Here is a 21,942-nt window from a genome sequence, read left to right as displayed (position 1 = left end):
AAAAATAAAGCAACTATAAATGCAAGGAACAGACAAGAGTTTGGACAAAAAAAAAAAATCTGTTTCCCCTCATTCTGTCACTGTATCTGGAGCCCCATAGGGAGCATGAAACCACCGATCCCAACTGCCATCTCAACTGCGATGTTACGCATAAGAACAAAGAAACATACAACTTTGAGGAGAGAAGAAGCAGTGGCTAGCCACTGAAACTTAGTACAGCAAATAAAAGACACGTTACACTGACTTCCACTTGTAATTGGAAGATGTCGAGTGCCACAATTAGCTCAAACCTGAAAGAAATCAGAAGGATCTACAGTTCAGTGACATCTGGGTAGATGTTGTCGTCATAAAAGACTTTAGGCTGCAAAGCCATGCCTTCTGACATAACAGCAAGATCAAACGACTTGCCTAAGTTTAAAAACAGAAGAGCTGTTAAAAAAATTGCAGAAGGTAAGCTGCACTGATTGGCTGTAACAGTGGGAAGTCTTCTCATCCAAGGCATGTAAAGCAGCCCAAGCACAAGTGTCTACAGGCAACACTGAGTGTAGATAATTTGTACCACCAGGAAGACACCTGGTGGTGTCACAAAAATCACAACAGCATGAGCTCAACAAAGGTCACAAAATGTGTGTCTGCCAACACCAATCCAACAAATGTTGATTCAGGTAATAGCTTTAATGACTAACAATACACAGTTATATTACAAGCTTTCAAGAACTATGTACTACTATCTAACATTAGTTAGTCATGAAAAGTATTACCTGGATTAACATTTGTTGGTGTCCTGTCGGCATATCTGCTCCACGGCTGGACCATACCTCACTCACTCACTCACTCACTCACTCACTCACTCACTCACTCACTCACTCACTCACTCACTCACTCACTCACTCCAAAAAGGGGTTTTCTTTAATTATTTCCGCATGCCAACTAATTGCTCACTTATCCTGCTGTGTTCAAAGACATCTCAAAGGCCCAGAAAATAAGAAGATAAAGCTGTTCGACAAAGTAGCACACTGAGATTAAGTCAGTAGTGCATCTATGACCTGATCATTTCTAGGCACTTAAACCGCAATCTGAGGACCAAACTTTTGGAATATGATGAAAATATTAACAGTAGGATGTTGGATTTCAGCCTGGCTTCAGGGTTGGGAATTCTGTACTATTTCTGTGACTAGACATAAGCTTATTAGAAGCATCAAACATAGAATTGTAATGGATTCCTTGGTAGGTGTAGCTAATGTATAGTTTGGCTTAAAACAGTACATGCTAATGACTGCAGGAAACCGGAACACAAAGTTGAAGTAAAAATATTGACTATTTGAACTTAATCAGCATAAAAATCCCCCTCACGCACCTACCCCAAGGCTATCATATGGCACAACGAAGTTTACTTTAAGTGAAATGTCAGCTAACGTTTATCAACAGCTAAACACATAACCCCCCAGTTCACTCAAGCTGTTAAGAGGCACTGGGTAGAGCTTCATTTAATGCATTATAGTAGTGCAGTAACTAATCCCATTTTATTCCTGTGTGATAACTGGTGTCATAAAATGCAGCTTCACTTAACACATATGTGGGAACTCGTTAACTGTTCCTGACAACAGAATGGGGAATCTTTTTAATATTACGCATTACCCACTCTTAAAGCGGAATATAACCCTGCATTTCAACTTTGCTCTAAAACATTATTTACAGCATATTATATGCAAAAAGCATTTTTTTTTTACTAGACCAGCATTGGAAGGGTTAAACACAGAGGTTTAACGTTCTGTGGAGAGATATACAGAAGTTCAGATTGTTACATTATATTCAGTTATATGTATCTATTGATAAATGTTACACACTCTTTGGCTGTCCTCCAACTCCTTCTCAGTCAGAGAGATGAGTCACATTCAACACTTAGATACATTTATGTAAACAAAATGTATCTATCTAAACTTCGGATGCGTCTGCAGAAATCTCCAGGAACTTTTAGGCCCCGTTCACATTACAAACGCGGAAGGGCACGCACGCACGTGGAATGCAACGCGTACGAACGCACGCCATCCGCGTTTGTATGCGTTGCGTGGCTGATCCCATCACTGAAAAGTGAATGGGACAGCCACGCGTTTTGGCAAAAAATGCGTGCAGCATGCGTTCCCGGACCGCACAGGTCCGGAACGCATGCAGTGTGAACATCAGACAGTGCACTCTATTCACTGTCTGATGTTGTGCGTGTCGGCCACCTGCACGCGTTTCCAAAACGCGGCTGGAAACGCGTGCAGTGTGAACGGGGCCTAAAAATGCTGGTTGCATATAATATGCTGTAAATAATGTTTTAGAGCAAAGTTGAAATGCAGGGTTATATTCTGCTTTAAGGTGGTCCATACATGGTATAATTTTTCTTTTTTTTTATTACATAATTTAGTTAGATTATTCCGTTAGAACGAATATAAAGATTTCTACAACATGTTTGATTGGATTTTTATTGAAAAAAAACAAACAAAAAAAACGGAATAACCGTTAATTTTTCTTGATCAAAAAAAATTAAAATAAAAAAGATTTTCAGCTTTCATTCGATTTTGGTAAAACAAAAAAAGGGAAAAATCAAACTTTTTATTGTACCTTGTACAATACCTGGGTACCAATAGACTCGCCACAACGGTTTATTTGTTTTAGAACTTACAACATATACACAAAACAGAAAAGGAATTTGAGAATCTCAAAAAAATGAATTTCTAAAACCTTACTACATTGATTTTCTCCAAAATAAAAACACTTTATGAAAAGCCTGCAAACAAAAAACTCAGGAGATTGTGCAGATAACAGTCATTGTGTAGGACGATACTTGGCTCACCTCCAGAAGCTGTGCTGCACTTGGCCTGGACTCAGGATTCTTATCAAGGGCCTTTTTCAGGAAGTCCCGGAACTCCTGAGACCTTCCAACAACACAAACAGTTGGTGATGTCATTAGAGACAATATGATAGAAAACAAGTCCATATGCAAGAAACATTCTTCTATCACTAACTCATTTCCCCAGCAAATCTGGCAAGACTCCCAAGAAAAGCTACAGAGATAACGATAATATGAAAAGGGATCAGTGGAAAAGCACACTGTCTATATTTGTCAATGGAAGAAGCAAACATGGATTGGGGACAACCACTATAACGTTTTGAACAAAAAAACAAACAAAAAAAACACAGAATAATGAACAAAACACATTTTGACTCTCCGAGAAGGAAGACCAGTAATCTATGAGGAGAAATCGCTAGTTATAAATAATTATTCCTTCACATATGGCAAAATGGACCTCTATCTACTGCACTTACTTCACTCGGCATATCAACATTGCTCATTGTGCTACCTTACCAAACATGTATGATTTTTGTTCCAGACACGCAGCCTCCTATTCTTGCTTATTCAGTTCTGCCCCCCCCTTCTCAAACACACTATAAATAAGAATCCTGCAAAGCTTGGATGTGTGCTATGACCATCAACAAACTAATATAAAACAGATTTCTTCGGCCTACACAAAGTAATATGTTAAGGAGAAAATATTTGGGGAATTTGTAGTTATACTTCCTGTTATAAACGGAGCTTTGTTAATAGCTTTGTGATATAGAATAAGAGAGTTTAGAGTCTTTACCACTTTGAAGGGACAGCAAGTGTGGGTGGCTCGGACTTGGCAATTTTCAAAAGGACACGCATGGGATTAAGTTCATGGTGCGGGGGCTCAATCTGTGCCATTTCGATGAGTGTGATTCCTAAAGACCAGATGTCCGCTTTGTAGTCATATGGAGCATCCTTCATGGTTTCACACATCACCACCTCGGGAGCCATCCTAAAAACAAAAGATCATATCATGAGTAACTGCCACACTATCTCACTGAAAGGATTAGCTGAAAGTGTATTACAACTATGCTGGTTTAATAACCAAAGGTGGACTGGATTAAAGAACTAGTGTGCAAATGAAAACCATACTGAAACATACAGAAAACATTCTTTCCAAACATCTGGATATAAACAGGCTACAACATACAACACAGACTGACAATTATTAAGCCAATTCCACTGCTAGGCAAAGATGTTAAAAGATAAGTGTACTTTTAAGTACACTTAATAAATGCTTACTATTCTGAGTAGAACAGTACATTAGAAGACTGACAGTTTCTGATGTAATTTGCTACCAGAGCCTGCAGCAGAAGTCTATCCTCCTCCTTCCAGCCACTGCTAATCAAGCATTGTATACTAAGTCACAGCAGTGGCACTTTAAATACAGAACATTACATTTTTGTAGACCTGCATTTGAATTTTGTTTTATTTTTCCATCGCATTCTATACTGCTATTTGAAGTAGGATTCATTGTGTACTGAATTAAATGGACAAATGTAAATACGTTAATAAAACGTAAATGAAATTCCTTTTCAAATTATTGATTTTCAAAGCATTATTTTCCATGGTATTATACACAATAAAACCACAAAGGATCGGTAAACATCAAGTATGATCTTGATTAACACACAGAGAAGCTGCAACAATTGGGTAAAAATCATGTAAAGAGGAAATGGCTTGGTTGGTACCGGTATGTTAAAGAGGAAAAATAATGTAAATCAAAAATATTCAAACATTATCCTTGTTTCAGCATCAGAAATGCTTCTTATAATTGCTGAATATCAGCATGTCACCCCGCTCTGCCAGTGATGTTTAGACTAGGCTATGATGTCGTACAGCCTTCTGTCCCTGAGCATTCAAGGAAAGCAATGAGAGGAGGTTGCTGCTCACTACACAGAAAGGGGGGGGGGGGGGGGGGGGAAATTCACCTTGCCTTGCTTGCAGTAAAGTTGCCAACATTGTTGATAAGTTTAAGAATGCAAATCAGGGTGAGCTAAGATATTACGGGGGGCTAACACTGACTAAATGTATGAATTGTAAAAAAAAAAAAAAAAAAAAAAAAAAAAAAAAAAAAAAAAAAAAATATTTTAAGTTCCTCTCTAAGTATTAAGAGTCTGTAGTGTATCATCTGTACATACACCACTTGAACAACAAGCAATGTAAGTGGTGCAAGAGGTAAGCCTCTTAAGTGTTTTAGAATTTTTGGGTGCCTCCACCCATTAAGTATACAGAGCTACAGCATAGTCACAATATTCAGGCATTTATAATGCAAGCCAAGCTACTGTATATTCCGGCATATAAGACGACCCCCCAAATTTTCCAGTTAAAATATAGAGTTTGGGATTACCCAAACTACCCCTCTTCCAACGCACACTAAATAAAAATCATATACTCGTGCCATGTATGAATAGATACTGGTGCTGTACTTTGTGTGGTACCCAGAATATAGGCGATTGACTAGTTGGATTGGTCACCTCTCCCTCTCCCTAAGTGGCTTGGTCAGCTCTCCCTGTCTCCCTGTTTGTCAGAGCGGTATGGAATAATAGATTGTGCTGTGCCCATAAAACATGCCTCTTTCACCCTTCTGGCCCACCCTTGTATCCTATTTACCTCCTCTGCCTCTCAGATCTCACACATGTGAGCCTGCGCCGCTTCACTACAGTCCTCAGCAGCGAGATCTGAGAGGCGGTAACAGGATAGGGCGTATCACCCGGCATCAATGACACCCGGCGTATAAGATGGCCCCTGACTTTTCAGAGGATTTTCAAAAGGTTAAAAAGTAGTCTTCTACACCAGAATATACAGCAAGAACTTTTTATAATAAAGCTTGGAGCATGGATCTCTGTACCTAGTATATCTAGAAGTTCACCAGTATGCTACTCATACTCAGCAAGTTTCTTACCCTCTGCTAAGCAAGCTCATTACACAATTCAGTTCTACGTGTGGAAACATGTCCGAAAAATCTGCAGGACAGCCAGGCAACTGGTTTTATCTACAAGAAAATAAATATGGCAGACACTATATCCCTTTTAGTTCAGGTGTACTTTGATGGTGTTCCTCCATAAGAAGGAAAAACAAAAAACACCACAGTCACAAAATTGTTTTTTTTTTAAACAATAGTCAGTCGAAACTTGGATATTTCAAAGGAAAAATGCCTTAAAAAAAAACAAAAAAAAAAACAGAGTCCCCTTAACCTCTTAAAGGGAACCAGAGACGAAGAGTAGCTAAAAAATGGAGAGATTTTATACATATCTGGGGCTTCCTCCAGCCCCATAAGCCTGGATCACTGCCACGCCACCGTCCTCCGCTGCGTCTATCGCCGGTACCAGGTCCCGTCACTTCCGCAGGACGCGACCAGCCTTCAACATGCGCAGGGGCTCCCTCCGGATCTGTAAGCATGCGCCTGCGCAGTACGGAGGGATCGCACTGCGCTTGCGTCGACTGACCGAAATGACAGGACCCGGTACAGACGGGCGGAGGCAGCGGAGGACGGCGGCGTGGGAGCGATCCAAGCTGATGGGGCTGGTGGAAGCCCCAGGTATGTATAAATCTATTAAGATTCATCACAATGAATTGATCTATATCTTTTTTTTTTTCCACCACCAATTAGTTTTTCTTTGGGTGGTACATTTTGCTAAGAATTTATTTATTCTAAATCCATTTTAACAGGAATATTAAGAAATGGGAAAAAAAATTCTCAGTTTTTGGCCATTATAGTTTAAAATTAATACATGCTACCGTAATTAAAAAACATGCATTTTATTTGCCCATTTGTCCCAGTTATTATACCATTTAAATTATGTCCCTATCACAATGCATGGCGCCGATATTTTATTTGGAAATAAAGGTGCATTTTTTCAATTAGCGTCCGTCACTATTTACAAGCCCATAATTAAAAAAAAATTATATTATTATAATTCGTTGACATGCATATTTAAAAAAAAGTTCAGACCCTTAGGTAACTATTTATGTTGTTGGTTTGTTTTTTAATTGTAATTTTTTTTTATAAAAAAAGTATTTTGGTAATTTGTGGTGTGGGAGGTAAACAGCTAATTTTAAATGTAAAATAACGCATTTGTTTATTTGTAAAAAATAGATGTGGGTGTAGTTTTACTACTTCAAAAAGTCCTGGAAGTGTGATCGTACGCTTCCAGGAAGCAATAGGAGGATGGGAAACTTTTTGTAACTCAGAAAAACCACAGCCTCTGATAAGAGGCTGCCAGTTTTTCTGCGGGGGGCTTCGATCAATGAATGGGATCTATGATCCCATTCATTGATTGCTGGGCTAACGGCAGGCGGCGGGAGCTCGCGTGGCCCACGGGAGTGCGCGCAGCCTATCTGGACGAGAATGTTCGTCCAGATAAGCTTAAGTCGTTAAACCTTTTGCTGTTACAGGAGTTTTGTCACCAGTAACATTACCAATAAATACAAGCGTTCCATTGGCAGCCATATGTGCCCACGCCATGACACTACCACTACCATGCTTCAGTAATGAGGTTGCATGCTTAGGATCATGAGCAGTTTATTTTCTTCTCCATTCTCTTCTTCCCATCACTCTGGTACAAGTTGATCTTGGTCTCATCTGTCCATAGGATGTTCCAGAATTGTGAAGGCTTTTTAGATGTCGTTTGGCAAACTCTAATCTGGCCTTCCTGTTTTTGAGGCTCACCAATGGTTTACATCTTCTGGTGAACCCTCTGTATTCATTCTGGTGAATTCTTCTCTTGATTGTTGACTTTGACAAAAATGGCAGGATGAATTCAGAAGTGTTTCGGACAATATCATCTACTCATATTCCGCCAAATGCTCAAGAACTCATTGGACGGCACTACACAGTGCAGATGGACAATGACCCAAAGCATACTGGAAAAGCAGCCAAAGTGTTTTTAAAGGGAAAGAAGTGGAATGTTATGCAATGACCAAGTCAATCACCTGACCTGAATCCAACTGAGCATGCATTTCACTTGCTGAAGAAAAAACTGAAGGGAAAATGCCCGAACAAGCAGGAACTGAAGACCGTTGTAGTAGAGGCCTGGTAGAACATTACCAGGGATGAAAACCAGCATCTGGGGATGTCTATACATTCCAGACTACAGGCTGTAATTGACTGCAAAGGATTTATAACAAAGTATTAAAAACTGAAAGTTATTTATGATCATTATGTCCCATTACTTTTGGTCCCTTAACCCCCCTGGCGGTTTGCAAAAAATCCGCCAGGGGGCAGCAAATATTTTTTTTTTTTTTTTCATGTAGCGAGACAAAGTCTCGCTACATGATAGCCGCTGCTCAGCGGCATCCCCCCAGCCCCTCCGATCGCCGCCGGCGATCGGAGATCAGGAGATCCCGTTCAAAGAACGGGATCTCCTGGAGGGCTTCCCCCGTCGCCATGGCGACGGGCGGGATGACGTCACCGACGTCATCGACGTCGTGACGTCAGAGGGGACTCCGATCTGCCCCATAGCGCTGCCTGGCACTGAGTGGCCAGGCAGCGCACGGGGTCTGGGGGGGGCGGCCGCGGCGAGAGGAATTGCGGCGGATCGGCGGGTAGCGGCGGCGATCAGATGCTACACGCAGCTAGCAAAGTGCTAGCTGCGTGTAGCAAAAAAAAAAATTATGCAAATCGGCCCAGCGGGGCCTGAGCGGTGCCTCCCGGCGGCATAGCCCGTGCTCAGCACGGGCTTACCGCCAGGGAGGTTAACAAGTGGGAGGCACATATGCAAACTGTTCTAATTCCTACACCGTTCACCTGATTTGGATGCAAGTACCCTCAAATTAAAGCTGACAGTCTGCAGTTAAAGCACAGAGTTTGTTTCATTTCAAATCCATTGTGGTTGTGTATAGAGCCAAAAATGTTAAAATTGTGTTTATGTTCCAATATTTACAGACCTGTACTATTATCAGGCCGACTTAAAATGGTTTAAAGCAAACCTGAAACTTAAAAATAAACATACACAGGTCATACTTACCTCCCGTGTAGTCTACTAGTCAATCCCTTCCTCCTCTTCCACCTCTTGTTTGTTCACTGATCGATGGAATTCTCTGTCCTCCATATTGAAAATACCCATTACCCCATAACAGCTTCCTGGTCAACACACTGGTAAACTGTAATATCGACCACTTGAACCATAGGGAAACAGACATAACCTTGCTTATCAGTTGTCCTTTCAGTTATATCTAACAGCAACTGATCTATTTCAATTCTGACAAAATCTTGTCAGAAATGGAAGGAATCCTTGTAAGAAGAAAATGGTGAGCTGATGGCGATGTAAGCATGTAATATTCATTTGCAGGTACATCTAGGCCTCAATTCACTAAGCTTTATCAAACACTTTATCAAACGTTTGATAATTTACCTCATGGGTAAAAACTAATTTTGAATTCACTAAGGTGTTATATTATGTTATATATTTATTGAACATTTTATCAATAAAATATTTGATAAATATTTAACACTTTAGTGAATTCAAAATTAGATTTTACGCATGAGGTAAATTATCAAACATTTGATAAAGTGTTTGATAAATCTTAGTGAATTGAGGCCCATGTGTTTATTTTAAATAATTTTACGAAGTTCAAGTTCCCTTTAAGGCCTTACTATCCCTATCATTAATTTCATAAAGTTTCTCATCTATCAGACAAAAGATCCATTAGTATAAATAACAGTATTCAAGTTTTTCATGAAGAATACATTTTATTTTCTTACCAGTAGGGGGTGCCAATAAAAGAGTCTCTTCTCTGCAGAGTCTTTACATTTTTTGCAGAAACACCAAAATCCGCTGCAAATCAAAAAGAAGGCGTTACATATATATGCTTCTGATGCTATTATCTTTCACTATTCATTTGTGTCACTGTGGCAGCAACCACTAACCAAACTGCAACTTTAACAGCTCTTCAATTGTTCTTGTGTGATTTTAAAATTAATGCATTTCACATATATCCAGGAAACCTGGCAAAGTTGATTTAATGCACAAATATTCATAAAAAAATGAATAAAAAAAAAAAAAGTTTCTCAAGTGTGAAAATCTTAGCAGTAGATTCCGGTCAACCAGGAACACCTCATTAACCTCCTTGGCGGTATGCAGTTTCTGAGGCTGCGTCCGCGGGAGGGATTTTTGAATTAAAGTTGTTTTAGCCTTTGTAGCTAGCATTAGGCTAGCTACCATTGTCCCCCAAGTCCCCCCCACACCCTTCTGATCCCCCCGATCGCCGCCGCTATACGTTACCTAGCCGCGATCCCGCGAGAGCCGCAGCCTCCCCAATGAGCTTCTGTCGTCGCTATGGTGATGATCGAACATGACGTCTGGCGTCATGCACAATCCCGATCCTCCCCATAGCGAAGCCTGGAGCTGATTGGAGAGGCTGCACCATCGCGGGTTCGGGGGGGGGGGGGGGTTGGGTACGTATAACGGCGGTGATCGGGGGTGATCAAAAAAGAGCGGAGGGACATGGGGGACAACGGTAGCTAGCGAAGTTCTAGCTACAAAGAATAAAACTAATTAAAAAAAATCCCTCCTGGGGCAGAGAAATCCTCTGTGGCGGCTATACCAAGTGTAGCTCAGGGTTACCGCCAGGGAGGTTAAATCAGCGACATGACAATATCAAGAAAAAGTATGTGAACCCTTTGGTATTATATGGATTTCTGCACAAATTGGCCATAAAATGTGATCGGATCTTCATCTAAGTCACTACAATAGACAATAACAGTCTGCTTAAACTAATACCACACAAATATTTAAATGTTTCCATGTTTTAGTGACAAGAACCTCTGACCTCACTAGTAATATAGTGATTAATGCTGCACAAAGTGTTGATTGCTTCTTTCCACATCAATTAAAACTGCCATTGTGTTTGATCAGTAAACTGAAAGTTAATCAACTTTGTCCACAGATCACTGACAAAGTTCAAAGTAATTGGGTCTCTACCAACTACCATCCAACGCTTACGGTAAGTCCCATCTACACGGTACAATTTTCCATCAGATCGACCAGTGATCTTATAAGAAATTGCATCGTGTGTAGACGGCCAAATTGTTTCAGATCGATTTTGAGTTGATAAGTACCCAAAATCGATCAGAATCCAATCAGACTGGTCGGAAATTATCTAATAGATCCGTCGATCTGACTGAAAATTGTACAGAGTAGAGGGGGCTTTACATACTATTCTTGTGGAGTACGTACGTTAACAAATACTTACAGTTTGAATTATGGTATCTCAAGTTGGATCCTCAAGGTAGAGATATTGGGCTTGATTCATCAAGCAGCACTGCTAAAGCAGCGCGGCTTAATGAGCAGTAGTGTGCCCTATACACAGCTTACATAACAGTGCATGCTACCATGTAAGTAGTGTGCCTTCCTTGGTTATGAGCATTGCTTCCTCAGCAATGCACGTAACATTAACTGTGGGTGGCCCTCCTTACATTGCTATGTAAATTAATAGAGTAGCGTCCGTGAGTGAAGAATTGCGGTATCGATACTTCACAGAAGCAGGGCAACCTGCAGTTAATGTTATGCGCTTTGCAATGCTCGTACCTAAGGAAGCCACACTCCTTACATGGCAGCACGCACTGCTATGTAAGGTGTGCATAGGGCGCACTACAGGTCATTAAGCCTCGCTGCTTTAGCATCGCTGCTTGATGAATCTAGCCCATTATGTTACTTGTGCAGCAACAACGTATTGAGCGTATTCTTGTAAAGGTGTACTTCCCTTCTGCAGCTGATAATGGAGGTACCGGTATACATAATATGGTGTCTTAAATAAGCAACTTTCCCCAAGCCTGTGTTACATTTGCAGGTCATGTAAATTAAACAAAGACTATCAATGATAGAGCTCCAAATACTTAAAAAAAAAATGCCTACTCTCAGGTCCTTACTATTCGGGCTGTCACTATCACTCATCAATTTATTCAATTTATGAAAATGCAAACACCTGGCAACCTGTGGGTTTACTTGTCAATCCTCTACTTATTGATCAATATCTAGAGCTTACTAGCCTTTTTGGAAAAGCGGTAGAACGCCTGCCCTGGGATTTTTCAGACCATGTACCATTAAAATTAGTACTGATATTGGGAAAAATCTGCTAACTCTTTATGGTGAATCTTTATGGATTATGGACAAGGCTGTGGAGAAGGAGGTACACATGGCCATGTTAGAATACACTACAGTAGAATCTCCTTATAGTAAACTCTGATATAGTAAATCTCTGGATATAGTATACTGTACTCAGTCCTCGGGTCCCAGCGAATGCATCTGTATAAGTATACAATGTATGACCAAGTCTGATATAGTCTGATATAGTAAACTACTTTTCCTGTTCCCTTGGAGTTCACTATAAAGGGATTCTACTGTATTAGAGAAATAATGTAACTATGGTACTAAATAATCTGGGATGCCTCTAAAGCATAAGCAAGAGGAATTTATAAAAGTGTAATTAAAAGCATTAGGGAATCCCACAAGCAATAAATGAGGCTAATTTTAAGGAGCTTACATTTTGCACAGAACTGGCATAATCCAAGAGAAAACTGTTGGAAAATGAACTGTAGGGCCCATTCACACTAGAAGCGCTTTTCTGAGCGCTTTGTGATTGATTAGCTCTTTTTAATAATCGTTCCCATTCACTCATTAAAATGGCAGTAAAAATTGCCGCCATATTTGCATACGCTATTGTGATTCTTATGAAAGTGAATGGGAGCAATTTTTAAAAAGCGCTAATCAATCACAAAGCACTCAGAAAAGCGCTTCTAGTGTGAATGAGCCCTTCGGCTTCGTTCACATCTAAAATCGAAATCACTGACGGACACCTTTTGCGATTTTGAGAGTAATTTTTTCCCCCTCCCGGCGTTAACCTGCGTGCTAGGATTTTGTGTAAAGCGCTTTTCAAAGCACTTTTGCAGAGAGATTTCTTTTTTTACTTCAGGAAGTTAACTCTTTGACCCGGAAAAGAATAAATACAATGAATATATTCTTAAAAGTGTGAATACATTCGCTGCACAAAGCGATTTTGTGAGTTTTGCGTTTTTCCTATACCTTCCATTATAACAAAAATCGCCCTAAAAATGGTACAGGCAGTGCTTTGTTGAGCATCGGAAATGAACCGCTCAGATGTGAACACTCTCATAGAGAATCATTGCACAAGCACATTTAGGGCGATTTTGAAAATCGCCAGTGCTTTAAAAAATGTAAACGCCCTAAGTGTGAACAAGCCCTTAGAAATCTTTATGTTATTACATTGATGAGATTCCCTTCCCACAACAGCCCAGACAGAATCCATAATGCTAGGTACACACGATGCAATTTTTCGGCCCGATTTACTTTCAGATGAATTATTTCCAACATGTCCAATCTGATTTCCGATCGATTTCCGATCAATTTCCATTCACTTATATGAAAAATAAAGAAATAAAAAATTAAAAAAAAATCAATCAGAAATCAGATCAGACCTGTTGGAAATAATCGATCTGACAGTAAATCTGTCAGAAAATTGCAATGTGTGTACCTAGCATTACTTCTGAAGTAGTAAGATTATCCTTAACTAGCATGTAAAATAGGAAAACCCCAGGTAGTGATGGTATTCCTTGGGAGTATTATAAACCACTGTATATAGGGAGGACGTTAGCCCCACGCTAGCTGATCTGTATAATTATATGCAGTCTGCAGGGGTCATACCAGAATCCACAAAAGAGGCACTCATAGTAATATATTATATGTACAGTGGCTTGCAAAAGTATTCAGCCCCCTTGAAGTTTTCCACATTTTGTCATATTACTGCCACAAACATGAATCAATTTTTTTGGAATTTCACGTGAAAGACCAATACAAAGTGGTGTATACGTGAGAAGTGAAACGAAAATCATACATGATTCCAAACATTTTTTACAAATAAATAACTGCAAAGTGGGGTGTGCGTAATTATTCAGCCCCCTTTGGTCTGAGTGCAGCCAGTTGCCCATAGACATTGCCTGATGAGTGCTAATGACTAAATAGAATGCACCTGTGTGTAATCTAATGTCAGTACAAATACAGCTGCTCTGTGACTGCCTCAGAGGTTGTCTAAGAGAATCTTGGGAGCAACAATACCATGAAGTCCAAAGAACACACAAGACAGGTCAGGGATAAAAAGTTATTCAGAAATTTAAAGCAGGCTTAGGCTATAAAAATATTTCCAAAGCCTTGAACATCCCACAGAGCACTGCTCAAGCGATCATTCAGAAATGGAAGGAGTATAGCACAACTGTAAACCTACTAAGACAAGGCTGTCCACCTAAACTCACAGACCGAACAAGGAGAGTGCTGATCATAAATGCAGTCAAGAGGCCCATGGTGACTCTGGACGAGCTGCTGAGATCTACAGCTCAGGTGATCTGGGTAATCTAGAGCCCATTGCAAAAACTGAAATTGCTCCCCCCCCTCCTTTCAGAGCCCCCTTTCCCACTAAAGACAGCATGCTTTCTCACGTACATTTGTTACTGTTGCCAGTGTTGGGATATTGCCGAAGTTGCTTTTTTTTTTTTTTTAGAAATATCGCTTCTTATTCCCTCTACGTCCTCTTTTCTAACACTAACCCAAGTGCACCTATATACATAAGTTAAGTAGCCATGTTCACCAAATAACAGAATTAATCTGCTTTGATGTCTAATTAATCTGATTTGAGGGGGCGCAGCAGAGGTGCAGGCATGGCGGCGCAGCACAGGGGCAGGCATGGCGGCGCACCCCTCTAGATAAGGCTCTAGGGTCACGTTTATCAAAAGCTGTCCTTTTGGTTGGATTTTTTTCATTTTATGGAACCTAATTAGCAAAAATGTTACACAGCAAAAAAGCAGAAATGTCATGTGTGATCTGTGAAAGGTCAGATGGCGTGACTTTCTGTTCTGTGCAATTTGACACCTCTGCACAAAAAATATACTGCATTTTTATTTACATATCAAAATATTCTGTGAGCTTTGTTTTTGCACAGTGAAGTTACACAACCACATGATCTTTAAAAGCTTATGAACCCTTTAGCTTTCACACAGGCTTAAGCTTGTATGCACATTGCTCTACTTGGCAATCTCCTTCCGTAATCCACACAGTTCTGGATACTGTTACTTCTTACCAGAACTGCATGCAGAAGAACTGTGTTGCACATTCATTGGCAGATGAACTATAAACTGTCCAAGTGTCATATCAAGTGCACAGCTACACATGAAGAACTGTATATGAACTGTACTGCCTGCAATCTTTCCAGCTGTGAGACGACACAGATGCCAGCATTAACAAATAGTCTATCAATAAAAACAACGGAAAACAAATGGAAATATTTAGGATTGCAACTGCCATAAATTCTAACTAAACAGAGTGCTTCACATTTTTAGTTTCAGTACATCTTGCTGCTAAGCAGTAACAAAAAACACCATATAAAACCCCATAATGCCACTTCACTGTGTAACACTGTGACTAGCAACATACCTATAAAGACAGTGTTTTTGGTGTTGCGTGATACTAAGAGTAAGATAACAAATAGACAAATATGTATGGACACAAAATATGGTGCATAGTCTTGATTTTATTTCACAGGCTATCAATGAAACAGCCATATATGTCTGAGGAAACCCCTGTGGGGTAAAGCCCATCACATGGTGGCAGGGATGTGATGCAGTCACCTGCTGGTACAGACACTGTCCACATCAGCCAATGCCCTCTTCCATAATATCCAGCTGACGTCTGTGTTTGCATTGCGGCTACAGACTCTGCATCAGCCGATGTATAAGCTGATTTATGGTAATGCTGTCAGGTCTCCATGCCGATTGGCAAATCCTGCAATAAATCTGCAGTGTGTCTACATCCTGCTTTCTTGGGAGCAGACATATTGTTAACATCCTGTGCTTTTAAATTAGCTGCTCTGCTGTGGCAGTCAGGTGACACAGGGAGAGCTCAAATTACAGTGGTGATTAGTTACAGGGCATATATAACAAGGGGTGCTTTGATTTGTATAGAGACGTAGGATTGGGGCATACCCGGAGCCATGCAATGAGGCAGTGCTGCTTGTCAAGGTGCTCTGCTTTAAGATCATTGTGCCCATACATAACTGTGACACATGTCTCACATTCAGATAACTTTCCTGCATGTGGAGACACCCAATCTATGGGGTTCTTTACAAAAACTGGAGAAAGATGAGGAGACAATGACCTCCATTCCTGACATGCCTGAAGCCTTGAAATTCAAACAAAAGCCAATTTGAGCAAATGAAGTCTGACTACATTAAACAGCTATCCTTTACTGATGATGCTTCTATGATATATAGCAGGGGTCAGGAACCTTTTTGGCTGAAAGAGCCATAAACCCCACATCTTTTAAAATGTAATTCTGTGAAAGCCATACAGTATGTTTTAAACTGGCACAGTGTGCATGCGCAGCAGAGGGCTCACATCCCTGTTGGGCAGTGGGAGTTTCAGACACGTCTTCAGCTTCTCTTGGGTTTCAGCAACAAAGCCCAAGTCAGAGCCAGCTCTGACTTGGGATTTTAGAGGGTTGCAGGGGGACACTCTGTCCAATTGTACAGCTGGTGGGGTGGATGTATACATGTTGTATATGTTACGGCCAAAACCATAAATCGGCCAATTCTAGAATTGGCCGGCCGTTTCTAGAACTGGCCGATTTGACGTCAGCCAAAGTCCAAAATGCTGGGAATTTCTGACATTGGCCGGCCAGTTCTAGAAACGGCCAAGGTCAGTCGGCCAAAGCCCAAAACGCACAAATCCCAGAACATCCCTGGTCCTGTCCAGCACCATGAATGGCACTCGGAACTTCCTCTCTGCTCTGAAATACACACAACAGCATAATAAAAGCATTTCTTAGTTACAGCTGATGCAAATCCTGCAATAAATCTGCAGTGTGTCTACATCCTGCTTTCTTGGGAGCAGACATATTGTTAACATCCTGTGCTTTTAAATTAGCTGCTCTGCTGTGGCAGTCAGGTGACACAGGGAGAGCTCAAATTACAGTGGTGATTAGTTACAGATGAGGGGGGATGCATGGCTGGGGGAGTGCTTTGCTGGGCGCTTTGCATGGTGGGGGGGGGGTCTTTGCTGGGGGGCTGTGCATGGCTGTGGGTGCTTTGGTGTGCAGTTTGCATGGTCGGGGGGGGGGGGGGACTTTGCATGGCTGGGGGGTCTTTGCTGTGCACTTTGCGTGTGGGGGGGCGCCTTTGCATGGCTGGGGGTGGGGGGGTCTTTGCTGGGTGCGTTGCATGGCTGGGGGTGCTTTTCTGTGCACTTTGCATGGTCTGGGGAGGGGGGGGGGGGTTTGCATGGCTGGGGGCAGGGGGGGGGGGCTTTGCTGGGTGCTTTGCTGTGCACTTTGCATGGTGGGTGGGGGGGGCGGCTTTGCATGGCTGGGGGGTCTTTGCTGAGTGATATGCATGGTGGGGGTGGGCTTTGCATGGCCGGGGGGGGTCTTTGCTGGGTGATATGCATGGTGGGTGGGGGGGCGGCTTTGCATGGCTGGGGGTGGGCTTTGCTGGGTGCCTTTTAAGCTGGGGGTGCTTTGCTGGGCTGGGGGAGCTTTTCTGGAGGCGATATTCAGACCTCCGATCAGGGCGACCAGAGAGGCAGAGAGAAGCAGAGCAGCTCACACGAGACCCGCCCGGACCCGTACATTTCAATGCGGAAGTGTTCAATGATGTCACTGCATTGAAGTGTATGCTTCCTGCGGGTCGCGTGTGAGCTGCTCTGCCTCTCTCTGCTTCCCCGGTCCGGTCGCCCTGATCTGAGGTCTATAACTGCAGGAACGGTGAGCGGAGGGGAGAGGAGAGCAGCTGGCGGGGGAACGGTGCGGGAAACTTCGTGACTTGGCCGGCCACTGTAAGTCACAACGCGTTCTGGCCGGCCAAAGTCCGAAATTCACGGCCGTTTTGTATATTGGCCGGATCAGCCGGCCACTTCGCGTTGTGACCGGCCAGAACCCAAAGTGGCCAGACTTCGGGTTCTGGCCGTAACATATATAACACTTGCACTATGTCACTTTCTGATGAAGCCTTTTCGGTAAAACCGGTCAAAGCTATAGGAGCACTGTATTATATTGTATAGCACCCATGTAGTTGTCTTTACAGAGTCTCTACCCCCCCTTCCCTCCATGCATTTGTGCTGTTGATTCTCAGAGTTACGGGGACGCTGCAACCACACACAGCGATCCCACCTGCTGAATTTTGTACACTGTTTATCCGCCATTTGTAGAAGGGCTAGCTACACCTCACTCCGACTGACTGTAGGGAGTGTAGGGGGATCAGCAACGACACCCTATATCATATGTGTAGAGACAGTGTATATAGCACAATACTGTTGTTACAAAAGTGCATTTAGAGGCACTCAGATTGAGGGTGTCCCTCTATTTTAATAATACTTATTTGTCTACAATAAGAGACCTTTCTTTTATTGTACCTATAGGGCTGGCCTCTTGGGCCCTGAGTGTTTAGTATTGTGATATTCCCTGGTACCAATTCGGTCAGTGGGTCATTATTTGTGAGTGCTCCAGATGCAGCCATCAAAAGAGCCACATCTATACAATACAATACAATACAATAACATTTCTATAGCGCTTTTCTCCCATAGGACTCAAAGCGCTTAGGCTCTCTCAGATTCAGTAATTAGTAGGATAAAGTATTCACACAACAAAAGTTATATTTCTGCAAATGCCAAACTGAACAGGTGGGTTTTCAGTCTGGATTTAAACACGTCCAGGGATGGAGCTGTCCTGATATGTTGAGGTAAGGAGTTCCAAAACGTAGGGGCAGCATGACAGAAGGCTCTGGGACCAAAAGTTTCCAAGTGGACTCTGGGTATGACTAGATTATTAGAACCTGTTGATCTGAGAATGCGGGGATTGCTACGCAGCTGCAACATATCTTTCATGTATCCAGGGCCTAAATTATTCAGGGATTTAAATGTCAGTAGGCCGATCTTGAATAGGACCCTCCATTCTATAGGTAGCCAGTGAAGGGAGTGCAGGACTGGCGTTATGTGGCAGTGACGGGGTTGGTTGGTTAGCAGTCTGGCAGCAGTATTCTGTATCAGCTGTAGTCGGTACAAGACCTTTTTTGGAAGGCCAGTGTAGAGAGCATTGCAGTAGTCCAGTCGGGATGTGATGAAGGCGTGGACTAAGGTTGGCAGATCTTCTGGGGGTATGAGGTGCTTGATTTTTGCAATGTTCTTCAGGTGAAAATAGGATGATTTCACCACAGCAGAGATTTGAGTTCTGAAGTTTAAATCCCAATCAATTAGAACTCCCAGGCTACGCACATGATCAGAGCTGCGCAGATCCGTGCCTCCTATTCCCAGTGGTGAAGACTGCAAGTTAAGTTGTTTTGTTATCATGCTCTGCCCTCCTATCAGAAGGACTTCAGTTTTGTCTGCATTTAGTTTCAGCCAGTTGTCATTCATCCATTGCTGTAGTTCACGTAAGCAGGCGTTTATAGTTAGAGTTGGGTCTGTCACACCAGGCTTGAAGGAAAGATATAGTTGGGTGTCGTCTGCATAGCAGTGGTATGTCAGGCCATGTTTTTGGATTAGTTTTCCCAGCGGTAACATGTAAATCGTGAAAAGCAGGGGAGAGAGGATTGAGCCCTGGGGCACCCCATACTTAAGTGATACAGGGGTGGACAGGAAGGGCCCCATAGACACTTTGTGGGTTCTGCCACTCAAGAAGGATTGGAACCACTGAAGAACTATGCCATCAATGCCGCAGTATTCCTGTAGCCTGTTTATCAAGATGTCATGGTCAACTGTATCAAAGGCTGCAGAAAGGTCTAGCAGTATGAGGATGGAGCACTCTCCTCTGTCTCTTGCCATGAGCAAGTGGTTGCATATTTGGATGAGGGCAGTTTCAGTGCTGTGGTGTTTCCTGAAGCCAGACTGGAATGGGTCATAACTGTTGTTTTGTAGGATTTTGGCTTCTAGCTGGAGGTAAACAGCTTTTTCAATTAGCTTGCCCAGAAAGGGGAGGTTAGAGACAGGTCTGTAGCTGGTCATTGCATCTGGGTCCAGGGAGGGTTTTTTGAGGAGAGGCTGGCTCCCGAGCCATAAGTTTCCTACCCAGATACATAGGAACCAGAAACACCTACAAGATATCTCCTTCACATGCCAAGATAAACAGACCACCAGGCAGAACCTGAATGGCACAAATATACAATACATAAAATAATGCTTAGATGGTTTAGGCATACATTGAATGACTTTAGACATAACTGCCAAAAGGAACGTGAGGGGTAAGATGGAAATAAGCAAGGAGCTTGAGACTGCAATGGAAGTACAATGCTGAAGTAGAATCTATTACCTGCAGATTAATCTGGAAATATCTACTGGGGATACCATAAGCAAATGGGTCCTTTCACACTGTGTTGCATTCCATCATAATGGACAATATGATAGCAAGGCAATGCTATTCCTATGGTGCTTTTACATTGAATGCAGTGCGGCAAGTTCTGACAGAGTAATGCCGCCCCCCCCTCCCCCATATAGCCTGGCATTAAAGGCAAATTTGGTGTTTTAAAGCCACTGACTTACTAGACTAAATGGCAACCGAACTTTACCACACATAGTTGCAGAAGTTACTATACAGCTTTTTTCAGATGAATGCACAACACAATCAGCCTAGAAATATATGTAGCCTGCTGAAGACGTATGGGCTGTCAGTCAGTGCTTAGCAGTACCCTCTTCAGCAGAAGGGCCTCTAAACATTTACTGTAGCAACATAATTACTCTATTTCTCTCATGAAACCTTCCAACTCCTCCTTGCAGAACACCGACTTCAGAAATATTTTTAGACCGTTTTGCATGCACTGCATTCCTGAGCACATATTCCTATCTTCAATCGCCAGACAAAAGGTACCAAAACTTTTCAAAGAAAGAAGTCTTCTTTATAAAACGATTATAAACACAGAGGGGGAAACTACTGTTTAACAAGTTAACTTTTTCTCCGTAAATAGATTTCTAATGGAGCTATTGGCAAGAAATGTAAATTAGATATCGTAACAAGCCAAGTAATCCATACATATACAGCAATCAAAATCTGTAAATTAAGTTGTGTGTAGTGGAGAGGAAAGGCACAAGGGATTATGTATTTCAAACATGAAGAAAAAAAATGAGGTGCAAAGACATGGGAAGTCAACAAACCAGCTGAAATCTGTTAGTATTTAGAAAACAATCCTGCCCGCTATACATGCAAATGTATATCAGCTGGTAATATCAGCTGGTTTAGTCCTAACTGATGGTCTTTAACCACTTAAGGACCAACATATAAAATGGCCTTAAGGACCAGAGCGTTTTTTTTGGTTTTGACATGCTTTGTTTGAGTTTAGATATTTCAGTAAATTTTTGGTCTATCCAAACAAATGTGATATTGTTTTTTTCAGAACAAATAGGGCTTTTTATCTATACCACTTAATTATATTGATAATGGAATTTTATATGTTTTTTAAGAGAATTTATGCTAAAAAAAAGTAAAAAAATGTATATTGTCTGAAATTTTCAACCAAAAATATGTATATATCTTGAATTAAAACATAAATTCTTTTCAAAATGTATTCTGCCATATGTTTCTAATATATATGTGCAAAAAAAATGAAAACTATTTACATCTTTGGTACATTGTAGAGACTGTGAAAAAAAGTGTAATTTTGCTTTTCAGTGAACAAAATCTACAATGCTTGTTTTCTGCGTTGTACATCATTTCTCTGAAGCACTAAGTCACTGAAATAGTAACATTCCCACCAAAATGACCCCATTCTGTAAACTAGACCTCCTGAGGTATCCATCGATGGGGGCATTGGTGATTTTGACTGCACAGATTATTGGTGGAAATTGATGGAATGTATAACGACAAAAAGAAAAAATCATTTTTTTTGTTCAGACATGTCAGTTTTTTCTGTTTTTTGACAGACATGCTTTGAAGTATTGTAGAAATTCACCTTACAAATGATTCAGTAATTCCTTCTGAATAAAACGATACCAAATATGTGTGGCTAGACTATTGCTTTAGTCCAATACAGAGCTTAGAAGAAGTTGTCAATTATTGAACCTTCAAAGACCATAAATCACACGC

General features: G+C 41.5%; 1 protein-coding gene across 3 annotated transcripts in view; it reads right to left on the bottom strand.

The window, feature by feature from the left end:
* STK10 (serine/threonine kinase 10) overlaps nucleotides 1-21,942 on the bottom strand; it is a 212,631-nt gene that overhangs the window by 53,640 nt on the left and 137,049 nt on the right. For all 3 annotated transcript variants that reach the window (XM_068277145.1, XM_068277148.1, XM_068277146.1), the window contains exons 5-7: nucleotides 9,579-9,651; nucleotides 3,630-3,824; nucleotides 2,840-2,921 (exon numbers count right to left, since the gene is read on the bottom strand). In XM_068277145.1, the coding sequence (XP_068133246.1) occupies nucleotides 2,840-2,921; nucleotides 3,630-3,824; nucleotides 9,579-9,651 (350 nt within the window). The remainder of the gene's footprint in view (nucleotides 1-2,839; nucleotides 2,922-3,629; nucleotides 3,825-9,578; nucleotides 9,652-21,942) is intronic.

The sequence above is a fragment of the Hyperolius riggenbachi genome, chromosome 3 (assembly GCF_040937935.1).
Source record: "Hyperolius riggenbachi isolate aHypRig1 chromosome 3, aHypRig1.pri, whole genome shotgun sequence".
NCBI classification, from domain to species: Eukaryota; Metazoa; Chordata; class Amphibia; order Anura; family Hyperoliidae; genus Hyperolius; species Hyperolius riggenbachi.
Note: the sequence above shows the minus strand (reverse complement) of the source record. Positions and strands in the feature narration are given on the sequence as shown.